Source organism: Aspergillus caelatus, assembly GCF_009193585.1.
Source record: "Aspergillus caelatus strain CBS 763.97 unplaced genomic scaffold BDV27scaffold_21, whole genome shotgun sequence".
Taxonomy (NCBI): domain Eukaryota; kingdom Fungi; phylum Ascomycota; class Eurotiomycetes; order Eurotiales; family Aspergillaceae; genus Aspergillus; species Aspergillus caelatus.
The window spans coordinates 217,401-230,770 of NW_022475284.1; the positions used below are offsets into that span (position 1 = coordinate 217,401).

At 47.4% G+C, this 13,370-nt stretch overlaps 7 protein-coding genes across 7 annotated transcripts; 2 read left to right on the top strand and 5 right to left on the bottom strand.

Moving 5' to 3' along the window:
• Positions 1-161: 161 nt before the first annotated feature.
• On the bottom strand, positions 162-1,517 carry BDV27DRAFT_122257 (uncharacterized protein). Its single transcript, XM_032065580.1, has one exon. It carries the CDS (start codon positions 1,243-1,245, stop codon positions 637-639), a length of 609 nt encoding a protein of 202 aa, XP_031931648.1. The 5' UTR covers positions 1,246-1,517; the 3' UTR covers positions 162-636.
• BDV27DRAFT_167789 (uncharacterized protein) lies at positions 1,476-2,866 on the bottom strand (the record flags this gene model as incomplete). Its single annotated transcript, XM_032074585.1, has 2 exons — positions 1,537-2,866; positions 1,476-1,502 (listed from the first exon to the last, which is right to left on the bottom strand). Exons 1-2 carry the CDS (start codon positions 2,776-2,778, stop codon positions 1,476-1,478), a joined length of 1,269 nt encoding a protein of 422 aa, XP_031931649.1. The 5' UTR covers positions 2,779-2,866.
• Positions 2,867-3,322: 456 nt separating this feature from the next.
• Positions 3,323-4,760, bottom strand: BDV27DRAFT_40359 (SDR family oxidoreductase). Its single transcript, XM_032076552.1, has 6 exons — positions 4,577-4,760; positions 4,257-4,515; positions 4,040-4,203; positions 3,782-3,981; positions 3,573-3,723; positions 3,323-3,520 (listed from the first exon to the last, which is right to left on the bottom strand). The coding sequence occupies exons 1-6, from the start codon at positions 4,629-4,631 to the stop codon at positions 3,399-3,401; spliced, it is 951 nt and encodes a 316-aa protein (XP_031931650.1). The 5' UTR covers positions 4,632-4,760; the 3' UTR covers positions 3,323-3,398.
• Positions 4,761-5,243: 483 nt separating this feature from the next.
• On the top strand, positions 5,244-6,372 carry BDV27DRAFT_122260 (uncharacterized protein). The gene is made up of 2 exons (XM_032065581.1): positions 5,244-5,518; positions 5,650-6,372. The coding sequence occupies exons 1-2, from the start codon at positions 5,357-5,359 to the stop codon at positions 6,145-6,147; spliced, it is 660 nt and encodes a 219-aa protein (XP_031931651.1). The 5' UTR covers positions 5,244-5,356; the 3' UTR covers positions 6,148-6,372.
• Positions 6,373-6,751: 379 nt separating this feature from the next.
• On the top strand, positions 6,752-8,455 carry BDV27DRAFT_141930 (cytochrome P450; the record flags this gene model as incomplete). Its single annotated transcript, XM_032069887.1, has 4 exons — positions 6,752-7,118; positions 7,201-7,401; positions 7,457-8,208; positions 8,258-8,455. 4 exons carry the CDS (start codon positions 6,752-6,754, stop codon positions 8,453-8,455), a joined length of 1,518 nt encoding a protein of 505 aa, XP_031931652.1.
• On the bottom strand, positions 8,360-10,690 carry BDV27DRAFT_40370 (transcription factor domain-containing protein). The gene is made up of 6 exons (XM_032076553.1): positions 10,568-10,690; positions 10,467-10,521; positions 9,380-10,418; positions 9,224-9,327; positions 8,880-9,175; positions 8,360-8,825 (listed from the first exon to the last, which is right to left on the bottom strand). The coding sequence occupies exons 1-6, from the start codon at positions 10,647-10,649 to the stop codon at positions 8,479-8,481; spliced, it is 1,923 nt and encodes a 640-aa protein (XP_031931653.1). The 5' UTR covers positions 10,650-10,690; the 3' UTR covers positions 8,360-8,478.
• Positions 10,691-11,956: 1,266 nt separating this feature from the next.
• On the bottom strand, positions 11,957-12,988 carry BDV27DRAFT_141932 (MDR family NADP-dependent oxidoreductase; the record flags this gene model as incomplete). Its single annotated transcript, XM_032069888.1, has 1 exon — positions 11,957-12,988. The coding sequence occupies one exon, from the start codon at positions 12,986-12,988 to the stop codon at positions 11,957-11,959; it is 1,032 nt and encodes a 343-aa protein (XP_031931654.1).
• Between the last annotated feature and the right edge of the window lie 382 nt (positions 12,989-13,370).

Genomic DNA, 13,370 nt, shown 5'->3' on the forward strand with positions numbered 1-13,370 from the left:
TCTGGTTCGCTGAATGAATGTCTGGTGGCGGAGTACGTGACGCAACACTACGTTCCAGGCTTTACTTCATAGGGCTTAGCGTCCTCCCGTCCTGGGGGCCGTCGTTCGACTCTATCTTAAAAATAGACTCGGATGTGCAGTAAATGAAAGCTTATGCTGTTCAAGAGTACATAATATATACAACAACATTAATTTTACCCCCCCAGCGAGATTTCACAACAGTCACCAATATCGATGATCTCATCTATCATGGCCCAGCGCCAGATTAAACCTTCTCCGCCGCTTCCGGTTTCTCACTGTCACTATCAAGGCCTACATAGAAAGTTAACAAGATCAAACTCAGGACGCCGACGCCAGGTTAGATTGGAAGGAATGATACGAAAAAAGCTACTCCATAGATGTTTCCGAAAGTTGCGACTGGCACGGTGGTTTGCCGCGAAAGGGTCATGACACGGTCTCTAACGCTCCTGCACCGTGTCCTCTTCTCTTCAATGACTGGGCTGTTCAGCCCTTGATGATGCTCTTCTCCGGTCGTTGGGAGAGCCTTTTCCTCGCTCAAGAGGATGAGCACTCTTTCTAGAACTGAACTAATAAGGTATCCAAAGGTGTGCACATCAAAACAACCAAGAGGTCACGTCACCACAATGCCATCGGATCTATATTCGTTCTCTTGCTCATCTCGTAGGCTAACATTTGCATAAATTCAAATTCGGAATCCCGGTTCCTCTGGATTCTCGTACGCAAGTCTATCGGTTCCTGATTTGTTTCTGGCAATTCCTGGATGTTAGTCTCGCTACGGGGTCGCGTATACCACATGAATACGACGCAAAACAATAGCAGCCACCACTTGGCCCCAACTCTCTGAGCAGATGTGCTCTGCAGATTCTGCCGTTCCATACCACTTCCCTGTCTAGATGGTTGCTCAATTACTGGAGTGATTTCTTGTTTGACATCAAGGTACGGATCCCGAATCAGAACTAGCTCCCCTTCCCCATTCATATAGAAGCGGGGCGATTTGTAGCGCATTGAAGAAATTGACGGCTCTTCTGCTCCTGCTGCATTATGCATAGCCTGGTAGCCTGCAGCCTGAAGCGACGGAGAGATTCTGATGCGCTGCCGGTCTATTATTGGCCGGGGCCTTGGTATTGGTTGTCGTTGTGGAGCTGACGCTCTGGCCTTCACTGGGAAATATATCACCCCCGCATGCCATGGTCGAAATGGTCTCGAAACGCATGAGATGCTCATTTCTTCCTGCCTCTTTTTGCCTTCCTTATTCTCGTTCTTCCAGATTGCTCTGGATATGCGGAGTGGCTGTGGGATTGGACTGGGGGGCTAAAATTGACCTGGAGATGTTTGTAGAAAAACCATCAACGTTGAGCATGTTAGCCGTCAATTGTGTGGGAAGGAAAGGATCTGGAGCCCTCATTGTGTCAGGGTCCGCCATTGTCTTGCATTCCGCCTTTGTCGTCCATTGTTCAGGTTATGGTACTGGTAGCTTCCGACTTAGTTGAATGAAACCATTATCTTTCTATGAACGATATCACACTGACCTTGTGTTGGCAGGGCATAAAGCATGGCACAGTCAAAGGTTTCCTGTGATGCTTGAGTAAGCTCCACATCTAGTATAAAAGCATGCGGGTCTGTGGGCTGGCCGACTGGATCCTGTGGGTTATTGAACATGAAAGTATCCTGCGTTTCAGTGCTATACATATGAAACCAGTTGTTTTGCCCTGCATCACTCTCGCTCAGTCCTACCCATCTTGTGACCCATCTTGCCATCCACTCACCTACAACCGTTGCCTGCAGCGGCTGGGTGCCGCTGGCAAGCATCTGCCCCTCTCCTAGACTGGGATGACCTCCTGGTGGTATAGGAATAGACGGTTGGGGTATTGTTTCGGGCGGCTCATATTCACATTTGCTGTCCTCTTGCATCTGCGAATTTACTCTGTTGGCTCCGCGACTAGCCTGGGCCTCAAACATTATGCTTGACTTTCTCTCCAGGACAGGATTTAGGCCACAGTCAGACCAGTCCCCATCGATCAAAGCATCTAAATCCCGTTCTAAATCAGCCGAATAGGAAGCAGCACGCCACATAGCGTTGCCCCCATCACCAATTTCTGAGACAATATCCATCTTATCAGCCAAGAAATGCCGATAGCTCCTGCAGAGACTCTCCATCTCATCAGCAGCACGACTGATCCGAAAGAGTATCTCCTCCAGAATCTCACCTTCCTCGACCAGGTTATAGTTCCACGCACAAAGATCCGCAGTCCAGCACACATTGTCGAGCTGCCCCATGCGCCGCCAATACTCGTCGATCATAGCTTGCCTGTCCTCCAACACGGCATTCAAATGATCGATCGTATACCCCCGAAAGCAAAGCTGAGGCTCCAACGCCTTCGTCTTCACACAAGCGTCAGTCAGCAACTCGCTATATCCCATCGTCTGCTCTTGGGCCTTCGTGTAGGCCTTTTCCGCTGATTGGAAATAGTACTTCTGGGTTTCGAAAGTCCACTGCGCAGCGTACGACGCATATTGCGCGAGCTGGTACGATTGGTGTGCGGCTTCGAGGTCCTGTCTGTATTTTTCGTTCTCACACAGCAGTACGCTGATTGACTGTATGAGCTCTTGGTTTTTGGTCTGGAGACTATATCCATCTCTCAGAGATTGTTGTATGTCGGTACTTTCGCTGTACCGCTGGGGGTGGAGATATGTTATTAGTCTGTAATTTACAGCTTGTTGCCAGGTACGTTGTGAGAACCCTCCATAGAAGGACATGATTAATGGAGGTATTGAATGAAATTGGATAGAAAGGAAGGAAATTAAGGGGTAGATAATGAGAGGTAGTAGGGAGGTTGCAAGCCTGGAATCAGCGAATGTGAAACTATGTAGTAGAGGTGATAGTTCTAAAGGAGAGTCGCAATTGAAGTATGTTATTATGCTACTATCGCTATGCATCAGATTTGAACATCTGGAGTGATCGTGAAAATAGAAGAGAACATAAATACTTCATCAAAAGGTTATTCAGGGCTTTTATGTTCATCGCTATGGTGGTAGCTTTAAGGATTGAGTGAATACGAGTGTCCCAGAGCTACAGTACTCAGGACCATATTGGGCTGCAGCATATGGCAATTATCTGCGATTGCTGAGAGAAAAGTGAATATCTTCATTATCATTGTTCAGTTGGTTTTGGAAGTTGATGAACACTGTGGGAGGATGTGTGGCTGTGTTGTCGGTCCAGGAGACGTTGGGTATGCTCCGCCTTTGGAACGGGATTATACTGACTACAGGTGCACCAATATTGTGAGGACGAGAGATAAAATGCACAACTATATATCAGATTGAACATCTAAACTATCGTTATATATAAAGCATATTCACAGAATGCAAAAATCAATTCAAAGCTTCGATTTCTGTCCCTTCACATTAGGAACGGCGTCTCCCGAAAGAAGGAAGTCGGGATATGGCAGGCTTCCAGATGCTGCACCACCAGCAGACATACGCCAGCTTGCACCGTCAACTGCAAAAAGTCAGTAAGTCTGTTTCTTCTCAGTGAACCATGGGGTACATACCAACTAGTGTCTGACCAGAGACATAGCTTCCGGTATCAGCAAAGAGGTACACTGTGGCATCTGCAATGTCCCGGATAGAACCAAAGCGTCCGAGGGGCTGCGTCTTTATGTATCCTTCCATAGCATCGGCAGGAACCAAGCGATCCACGCCCTGATCGAGTCAGTATGAATGTGATTGTTGATGTTAAAAACAAGATTTTTGAGCGTACCTCTGTCGATGCAATTGGGCCCGGGGCAATAATATTGGACGTCACGCCTAGTGGGCCAAATTCAAGGGCAACACTGTGCGACAGGGCATCGACGCCAGCTTTAGCTACTGACACATGCGTCTGGAAGGGCATGGTCCTGTAATGGAGGGTAGCGCTAACGAAAATGATGCGTCCACCGGTGCCTAGCGGAGAGGGCTTCACTAAATAGCAACTCAGCATATCTCTCGCGACAGCATAGATAGCTCATTGAATACTCACGGGACTTGGGGTCAACCTTGTGCTTATTGGCAGACTCAACCAGGTACGGAATGGTTGCTTTCAGGGTGTTATAGGAACCCAGAACATCAATGTCCATCACAGACTTGAAAGCATTGACCGAGAGCTGGTTGATCGAAGCGAGGAAGTTCCCAGCAGCACCAGCGCTGAACAACGTTAATTGAAGTAATCAGACAAAGACGAGGGGTTTCGCTCTTACATAACATAGTCTATACCACCAAGCTCCTTGGCACAGCGGTCCACTGCATCTTTCAGACTATCGAACTTGCGCACATCAACTGCACCGATGCCAATGACCTTGGCACCTGGACGAGCCGTGGCGATGTCCTGAGCTACTTTCTCGGTTTTCTCCACGTTCCTACCTATAATGCAGGCGTTTGCACCCAGATGAACAAGGGCGCGGACTTGAGCACTGCAGATGGTTCCTGCGCCTCCGGTGCAGAAGACGACCTTGTTTGCTATCCGCGTTCAGCGATATTCACGTGTTGCCCACTATGGATATGACGTGGAAATACATACTGAAGAGGCCATCCTTCCACGTATCACTCAGGTATTCTGACTTGGCGAGTGGCATTCTGTCTATGAGTGTATGTCACTGTTGTATGAAGATATGAAGGTATGATATGTACAACAGAGATAGAAGGTTGAAGGGCCGGCACCGAGTCGGTTCTTAATTGGCTTTTGCGGAGATGCTCCACCGTAGAAAGGGATGGATCATTGGGGGGGGGGGGTGGATGCCGCGGTTCGGTTGGAAGCCTCGGGAGTGGTAACATCAAATCATTTAAATCTCTAATGAACACTGTCTAGTGCGGAGCAAGATACGTATAAAGACTCTTGGCAAGAGACCACTTTGATTAGTCCCAAAATGAGTATAAGTAAGTTTATATACTAAGAATCCTTTTATGTTTATGAAGATATGCGATGTTCGAGATGTGGCTGCATATATCACGTGCATCTGTAGTCTTGGTGATATTGCCAAGGGTCTATTCCGGTATGACAAGTTTGTGTCAATCTCAAGAATCAATTAGTAAACTAACCTCCTATCAATGATTTTCAAAGGTCTTTTAATTAATATAATTACCCATAAGTATGGATTTGATAAAAATCACAGATGTATACATGAATGTACAGCATCGGCCAATACACTGGACGGGCTAATCCGGACACTCTGATTGGCCGCCTGGTATTGGGCTACTGTCACGACGTCATGTTTGACAAAACTCCACATGAATCAAACAATTTAATCTTCTTTTATTCTTTTCTTTTCTTTTCTCCCTCTCATCTTCAAATCCACCTTGAATGAGCCACTCTCGATTATCGCAAGGGATCTCTGATCATTTTGGTCTCTACTACCACACCCATAGAGCATTTTCCTTCTCAATAGCTCTATCACTCCCAATCATGGCCTGTCCGCTTACCGTCAGCAAATTCGTGGGCACCGTCTCCCTCGGTCTTCTAACAGTAAGGCCTCCCTTCTATCGACATAAATAACAAAAGTTAAACCTCTCAAAACAACATACACCAACCACGATACTCCCATAACCATCGAGAAACCAAAACCTAGAAGAAAAGAAAAACTAATCAAAAATCAGGGCCTCTCCTACTCCGCCTCAACCGTAACCATCCCATCTCTATCTCTCCTCCCGACCTCCGCCAACGCCTCCCGCTCTCTCCACGAAGTAAAGCGCCTAAACCGCAAACACGGGCTCCGTCTCACCAACGTCGCCAATGGCTGTCTCCTCTTCGCATACTGCGCCTCCCCGAAACACCGCAAACACCCGTACCTGATCTGGATGGTCGCCACCTCGATCATGGGCACCTACGTTGCGGACTACTTCTTCCACCGGTCGATGGGCTTCAAGGCGTGGATCCAGAGTTTCGTCCAGGATGTCGGCTGCGCGTCGTTCGGTCGCAAGAACGTCCAGAAGAAGGAGGAGGATCTTGTCGTCGTGGAGGCGGAAGAGAATGTTAATGGCGAGAGTGTTCAGCGCGAGATGGATACGGAGCGGAGATTCCAGCGTGTGCGCGCCGTCTTCTCGGGTCTTGCGCTTGCAATGGGTATTGTTGGGCTTTGGGGGGATAGAAAATAGATTGGGAGGGTTTGGTTTGTTTGCATGGCCACTGGAGGTTTTTATTTATCTATTTAATTTTTGGTTTTGATGGGGGTTGTGTATACCTGGGAAGCGGTGTATCTCCTCTCCGTATTTTCTTTTCGTTTGGCTTAGGGCGATAACTCTGTAATGTATGTTATGTATTTTGTCAGCGCAATGACATTGCTGGGATTCAATGCAGTCCATATATCATGCTTTTGAAAAAAGTTAGAATTCTCAACGAAATACACCAATCTTCGGAGTTCTTCGAAATTAAGAAGGCTATAAACCAATTGCTCTGGTGCTTTGTTGTCCCAAGAAAGCTGTAGATAGTATTACCCATCACATACTAGATTCCAGTAAGCAATACAACCTCATAAACCCGGAATCCAATCAAGCTGCCCATCCCATAAGCTCCGCAGTGGCGGTGGGGGTGGGGGCGGAGAAGAATGATTAAACCAATCCCCGGATCCAGAAAACAAGCACCTCACTTGCATCCGGCCGATCTATATAACGCATGCGGAAGCCCAATTTCCTTCTCTTCCTGAAGTATTATCTGCACAGACAAATTCCTTAAAGAAAGCAAGAGGAATTATATTTCAAGATGTATATCCTACTCCTCCTCCCCGTTCTCATCATATCCTACCATGTTCTTCACCTCCTCTATACTACTCTGACAACAAAATCCCTCGTGTCCGTTCCTGGACCGTTTATTACTCGTCTCACGAAATTATGGTATTTTGATCGTGTCCGACGGGGCCACTTTGAAGAGGATAATGTCCGTCTTCATGAGCGATATGGTCCGGTTGTGCGCATCGCCCCGGACCATTACAGTATCAGTGACCGGGCCGCGGTGAAGCTGGTCTACGGGACGGGGACCAAGTTTACCAAGTCGGCATGGTACGAGGGGTGGAAGCACCCGAGTCCCGAGCGGTGGACGTTATTTCCCGATCGGGATGTTCGGAGACATGGTATGTTTTCTTTTTCTGTCTTTCTGGCTCTCGTTTTCGCTCTGTAGTTTGTGCGAGAATATAGAGCTAAGGGCCGATGTAGCCGAAACAAGGAAGAGATTCTCAGGATTGTATTCGATGAGCTCGTTGGTGCACTATGAGGAATTTGTGGACCATTGTGCCGATATCTTTTCTCAGCGGTTGACGGAGTACGCGCAGAAAGAAGGAAGTCTCAATCTTGGGCACTGGTTCCAGTGCTATGCTTTTGACGTGATTGGGGAGATTACATTCGGAAAGCGGTTCGGTGAGTACATATATGCATCTTTGGGTCTGAGATGGCTATGTATTGACGGAAATAGGGTTCTTGGACCAGGGCGATGACATCGAAGGTACCATGGCTGCGCTGCAGAAGACCATGGTGTACAGTACTCTGATCGGTATCTACCCGGAATGGCATCCACGGCTATTTGACCTTCTGAGCCATTTCAGCTGGTCTGGTGCGGGCGGAAGAACGTACATCATGGGGTATGTGCAGGAGAAAATTCGCCGACACAGTGAGCCTGCCAAGCGTGATCCAGAGCAAGGGACGCTGCAGACGCAGGACTTCCTCGAGAAGATGATCCTCGCTCGAGACAAAGATCCAGAGAAGGTCACTGATTATCACTTATTCATGATGGGCTTGTCGAACGTGATTGCCGGATCAGATACCACCGCTATCAGTCTTTCATCAATAATGTACCACCTGCTGCACTATCCTGCGGTTCTGGAGAAACTTCGTCGCGAAGTGGATGACTTTACCGCGCAAGGCCGCTGCAGTGCTCGTGTGACGTTTAAAGAAAGTCAAGAAATGCCTTACTTCCAGGCTGTCATGAAGGAGGCTCTTCGTATGCACAGTGCCACTGGTCTCCCGCTGTGGAGGGTCGTTCCCGCGGGTGGTGCGGAGATTAGTGGATATTACTTTCCGGAGGGCACTACGGTAGGAATAAACACGTGGGTGGCACATTATGATGAAGAAATATACCCAGATGCAAAGAAATTTCGTCCAGAGCGCTGGATAGAGGCGGAGTCTGATCCGGAAAGACTGAAAATTATGAACGAGATGTACATGCCGGTAAGATCCCTGTTTCGTCTTCCTCAACAATAGCGTTAACTCCGGATAGTTTGGTCTCGGATCGAGAACATGTCTTGGAAAGCACATCTCCATTCTCGAAATGTCAAAATTGATTCCCCGTCTCATTCGGGACTTCGACTTTGTTACCGCAAACCAGAAGTGGTCCACTGAGAACTATTGGTTTGTCAAGCCAACTGATTTCGTTGTGAAGGTCCGCAGGCGGACATCCAGCGTCGAACAAGCCTAGCGGGGATTCTTGCTTAACGGATATTATGTGAGAGGAGGTGCACTTAGACTCATTCGTCGATATTCCATTATTAATCCATTGACATCCACCATATCTGTATGGTCGTATCGAGATGATTCCTTCTGGGTTCTGGGAAGACTTCCCGATTGTACTCTAGCCACAATGATTCGTGCCAAATGCCAGAATTCGGCGGCATAACGTACAAAGCCTATTTTCTTCCAGATAGTGTGCGGATTATCCGGTGTGTATCTGTCTTCGGGAATTCTCTTGTTCCAGATACGTCCCCAGTTCTCCAATCCAGTCTGGACGGGCGTAAAGGTAGACTCGAAAATAAGTGAGTTCTGAAGACTAAATATGAGCGAGTGGAGTGCTATGCCAAAGAGTAGATCAGTAGCGGTTCGAATGTACATATGCTGGCACTTACATAGTACAAGTGTACACATATTCAGAGTTCCCATTCGGGAAAATTCATGTACAAGATGATCGTCCAAGCTCCTCTGACAAATCCATTTTACCACGGACGACATTGACAATCTTTCGCGCCAAAATATGCTATCCTTCCATGCACTCAAGGCTGTGAAGCATTCCGTGGCTGAACCCGCTTGAAAGCATTCTTCTGGACAGGCTATATCCATTTTCAATTCGGACACCACCATCCGTGGAGGCGAGTTATGCAACATTGTGATCGCCGAGTCAATGCAGAAAACATAAAGGAGGGATCTATAAAATGTTAACTAGTAGTTTATACATATTGCATATTCATCTCACCGTATTCGCTCTTCCTCGACAATAAATTTCCGCCACCAAGATCCTGAAGGCTCTTTCAACTCGAGATCCCGATGCGACGCAGAAAGACCAATATCTCGCACCAGCTTGTACAAATGTGAACATGGAAGCTATTATCGGGGATATAAGACGACTTACCGTGACCATCATTGCATGCCGGTATCTGCGACTTCTCGCCTGTGCGTTGATGGAGCCCTCTCTCTTTTGTAATGAACATATTAAGTATGTCATCTGCAGGCACTCTACACGCCTCTTCTTCCATTCTGTTTGTCCTTCGAGGATAGGTGGTGTGGTTGTTGTCATGGCAGGCTTTTCCTGGAATACCTCGTTGCTGAATACCAATTCTTCCACAGTGTCGAGCCACATCCTTGCACGCAACCCATCTCCAGCACGGGGTGAAAGACAGGCCCCAATAATTACCATAACGCATAGTAGGGTCAATGGTGCTGTCTGTGGATTAAAAGATGGTCGGTGCACAATCGGACAGTTTGGGTACCAGAGGGACCAGAAATATCCCAAGAAGCGGCGCATATTGTTGGGTGCAAACAAGGTACTGCATGATTCTTGCACTGAGGGGCTCCAGTCCAGCTCGATGATACTTTGGTCCGCTTTCCGAGCAACGAGGGCTTGGAGATCATGAATGATCTCTTGGGTTCTAAGAAAAAGAAGATCTGAGTCATCAGAGGTCATATGTACCACAGATGGGTCAATCGTAGTTTCAAAGGTGTTTCCCCATGAGTTGGTAAAGACCTGTATCCCAGCTGAATGACAAGTCTCACGCAGGCCCGTCGCATCACAGTCATATCCATACATTTCGATATGTCGTTCATGCTCTAATAACATCTTCTGCCATTGTTTGAGCGTGTCCTGGTCCAAGAAAGTCGCCATCCCATTGGCGCTTGTAAAGTATGCTAGGAATTCTAATCTCCCTGCCAGGGCTGTGCTATCTGGTGTTAGATCTTGAGAGTACAACAGATCGAGGGCTTCGAAATCCGACGAAGCAGGGATATTGGCTAGGCAAGCGTCCTCGTGAGCTACGTCTAGGTCCGTGTTTTGGAAAAGAGTTTCGTTGGCACTATTACTATTCCCCCTATTATACGTGGAGGCCAGCGTGTCAAGAGCATTGATGACACTGGGCTGTGCTTTGCATGTTTTCTCATGACGTTTCATGGCATCTCTGCGACATTAGAGTCACGCGATCAGAAACGGTGTCCATCAAACGTACTTTCGCGTAAAGGTTCTCTGACATAGCGCGCATGCGTATGGCCGCTCATTGTCATCTGCGGTTGTTAGCCAACTTCATGTGGCTATGGGTGGTCTGCATACGTGATCTCAGATGCCGTCTGAGATGCTCCATCCGAGTAAAGTGAGCAGAACAGACGCTGCACAGCCATTGACGGTGGGACATTGTGCGTACAAATAGCTTATCGTGCAAGTTGCTTTTCTAAAGGGTATGCTACCCTAAGAGGATAGAGTTGTATCGGAGTACGACGGTTCTGAATCAGAGCGCTTGGCAACGATGCGGGAGATCGACCGAAGTCGTAAGATGCGGGGAAACAGCACAGCGGTCGGTTAATCACTGCCGATGTGGAGCCGAGTGGCTGGTCGCATCGGTAAACATGTACATACTATCAAAATATCTTAATTCCCTGTTTATCCAGTGAGAAGTGCTGTGGTACTCGGATAAACATATCATATTGTAGTATAATGGCCGTTCCAAGCCCGATTACAACGTCTGGTACGGGGTACGGGGTATTGATTCCGTAAAGCGGTGGCAGAATGAAATAGTGTGCCATTTATGGTTCTTGAAGTCGTTATCAGTATGAGTGCCGGTGTTTATATCCAAAGTGCTTTTTCCATGATCCAAGCGGTATTTGAGCCAACCGAGGTGTTCAACAGCATTACCGTGATGCCGCTCGGTAGGTTTATTTCAATCTTTTCCCTTGCTCTGACTATGCCCAGCCTAACCATATGATATAAACAACTCAGTGGAACAGTGACCCTTGTATGACCAATACACGGGTGCTTACGGGCAATCCGCCCAGGTTCATTGGTATCTGTAACCGTGCTGCAATGGGTCTTGTGTGGTATTTTCATGTCGACGAGTATGTTCCTTCTTCCTTTTCACTGTCTTGATGCATTTTCTGAATGTTTACCGCATTTGTAAAACGTGCCAATTTTACTGCAGCAGCTAGTAGTGGCGGATAGAATATTCGACCGAATATGAACAGGGCCTAGAGATTGAAAGGTCCTAATCTATGTATTGTTCCTGAGCTGGAACAAGAGCAATCTATCTCTCCACTTACACTAAAGCAAATGCATTGCTTCCCATTAATTGGGCAACTGAGACTTGAATGGTGGGGCCGTATTAAGGAAATGTGGGGCAGACTAACCAGATGCAGGTCAGCTTGCGAGACGGGGCTGTTTCACTGACACTCAATTCGAAATTCGTATATTTAGAGTAAACTGAACACCTTCGAGGTAGTTATCTCTAAGGGACAAAAGGTACAGCCAAATTCAATTATCAGTCAACTAGGTACTCTTGCTGGATATGCTAGTAGTCTGCTGAAGAGGTTGCTGTTTTCTATCATACTTGTTGATGATCAATTCGATTACTTAACATAAGATACCTCCGTCATAGCATCTACAATCGCATTTAGAAAGCTATTTGAGAAGAGCATGTTTATTGTGTTGGGATCGTGATTATGTACACAATTAGAACTTCAGGACAGCTTTGCCTTTGTTCCTGCCATAGAAAATGCCCACCAAACCCTCAGCTGCGTTTTCGATACCAACGGTCTCATGGGTCAGAGCCTTGAAAGTCCCTTCGCTAATCCACTTCTGTACCTTCTTCTGGTGCTCCTCCATGTATGCATCGGCAAAGCCTGGGTTCGCAACAATAAATCCACGCATCTCAAGACTCTTGGTAACAACCTTGTGCAGGTTCTTAATCGGATGTGGAGCACTGTTGTACTCGGAAATCATTCCACAGGCGACGATGCGGCCAAATTGATTCAAGGCGTCAATGGCAGCCTCTAGATGTTCACCTCCAACATTTTCATAGTAGATATCCAACCCCTGCGGGGCAAGTCGAGCAAGGGCACTCGCGGGCGTCTCTTTCTTATAGTTGAAACCACCATCGAATCCAAGCTCATTCAAAATAAAATCCAGTTTCTCATCCGAGCCCACACTGCCAATGACTTTCAAGCCTTCGTGTTTCGCGAGCTGGCCAACAACCTGACCAACAGCGCCACTGGCAGCGGAGATAAAGATTGTTTCACCCTGTTTGGGTTTACCGATCTTATAAAAAGACGAAAATGCTGTGAGACCAGGCATACCAAGGGCACCCAGGAAAACGCTCAAGTCAATCCCCAGGGGGTTTTGCAGGAGGCGGACTTTGGCAATGGAACCCTCATCTAGCGAGACAACCTCTTGGATCGGGATCTGGCCGATGACGATGTCTCCCTCTTTGTAAGAAGCGTTATTAGAGCGAATAACCTTGGCAATACCAAAGCTGTCAATCGGCTTATCCAACTCAAATGCCGGGATATATGATGTCGCGTCCGCGGGTCTCATGCGACCCCGCATGTAAGGGTCGAAACTAGCATATAGGGATTGTACAACGATACCGTTCTCAACCGGGGCGGTATTCTTGTCGTATAACGCTGGCTGAATGGTCAGATCTTCCCCAGGGACAGGGTATCCCTTTGGGATCTGTTTGAAGATCAAGGCCTTGTTGGAGCTCATCATGCGGTAATATTCAAAAGACGGGGGGATATATTAAATGGACTTTGATTGAAGAAAGTGATGAGCGAAAGGGATCAGGTCGTCGTGGGATTCTCTGTCTTTAAATAAAATAACGACAGGGCAACGGCCAGCCCTGGGCTGCAAGACTGCCGTAGACATTTCAAACCCACTCATCGAGAAGATGTTCGAAGTATAGTGAATAGAAGAGGCAAACATTAGTCAGAGCACCAAGAAGTTCATGGACCCTGACGATCAGGATGAGTAAACGAGAGTGTGGTTATGGTGGGTCCTGGCGGAGGATTTGATCTGACCGTTCCCGACGGCAGGAACCGTTTCACATCCTCCACCATCTGATTCTAGAGCGGAATCGGGGCAATATTTC

What these genes read in the sequence shown, in the direction of transcription:
- BDV27DRAFT_122257 (XM_032065580.1), bottom strand. Translation starts at nt 1,245, where the DNA reads ATGAGCATCTCATGCGTTTCGAGACCATTTCGACCATGGCATGCGGGG.
- BDV27DRAFT_40370 (XM_032076553.1), bottom strand. Translation starts at nt 10,649, where the DNA reads ATGTCCCACCGTCAATGGCTGTGCAGCGTCTGTTCTGCTCACTTTACT. An exon ending in CAGACGGCATCTGAGATCAC is followed by an intron (nt 10,522 to 10,567) that starts GTATGCAGACCA and finishes TAACAACCGCAG; the next exon opens with ATGACAATGAGCGGCCATAC. An exon ending in CAGAGAACCTTTACGCGAAA is followed by an intron (nt 10,419 to 10,466) that starts GTACGTTTGATG and finishes CTAATGTCGCAG; the next exon opens with AGATGCCATGAAACGTCATG.
- BDV27DRAFT_122260 (XM_032065581.1), top strand. Translation starts at nt 5,357, where the DNA reads ATGAGCCACTCTCGATTATCGCAAGGGATCTCTGATCATTTTGGTCTC. An exon ending in TCTCCCTCGGTCTTCTAACA is followed by an intron (nt 5,519 to 5,649) that starts GTAAGGCCTCCC and finishes ATCAAAAATCAG; the next exon opens with GGCCTCTCCTACTCCGCCTC.
- BDV27DRAFT_40359 (XM_032076552.1), bottom strand. Translation starts at nt 4,631, where the DNA reads ATGCCACTCGCCAAGTCAGAATACCTGAGTGATACGTGGAAGGATGGC. An exon ending in CAAGGTTGACCCCAAGTCCC is followed by an intron (nt 3,982 to 4,039) that starts GTGAGTATTCAA and finishes GTTGCTATTTAG; the next exon opens with TGAAGCCCTCTCCGCTAGGC. An exon ending in GCCCAATTGCATCGACAGAG is followed by an intron (nt 3,724 to 3,781) that starts GTACGCTCAAAA and finishes TGACTCGATCAG; the next exon opens with GGCGTGGATCGCTTGGTTCC.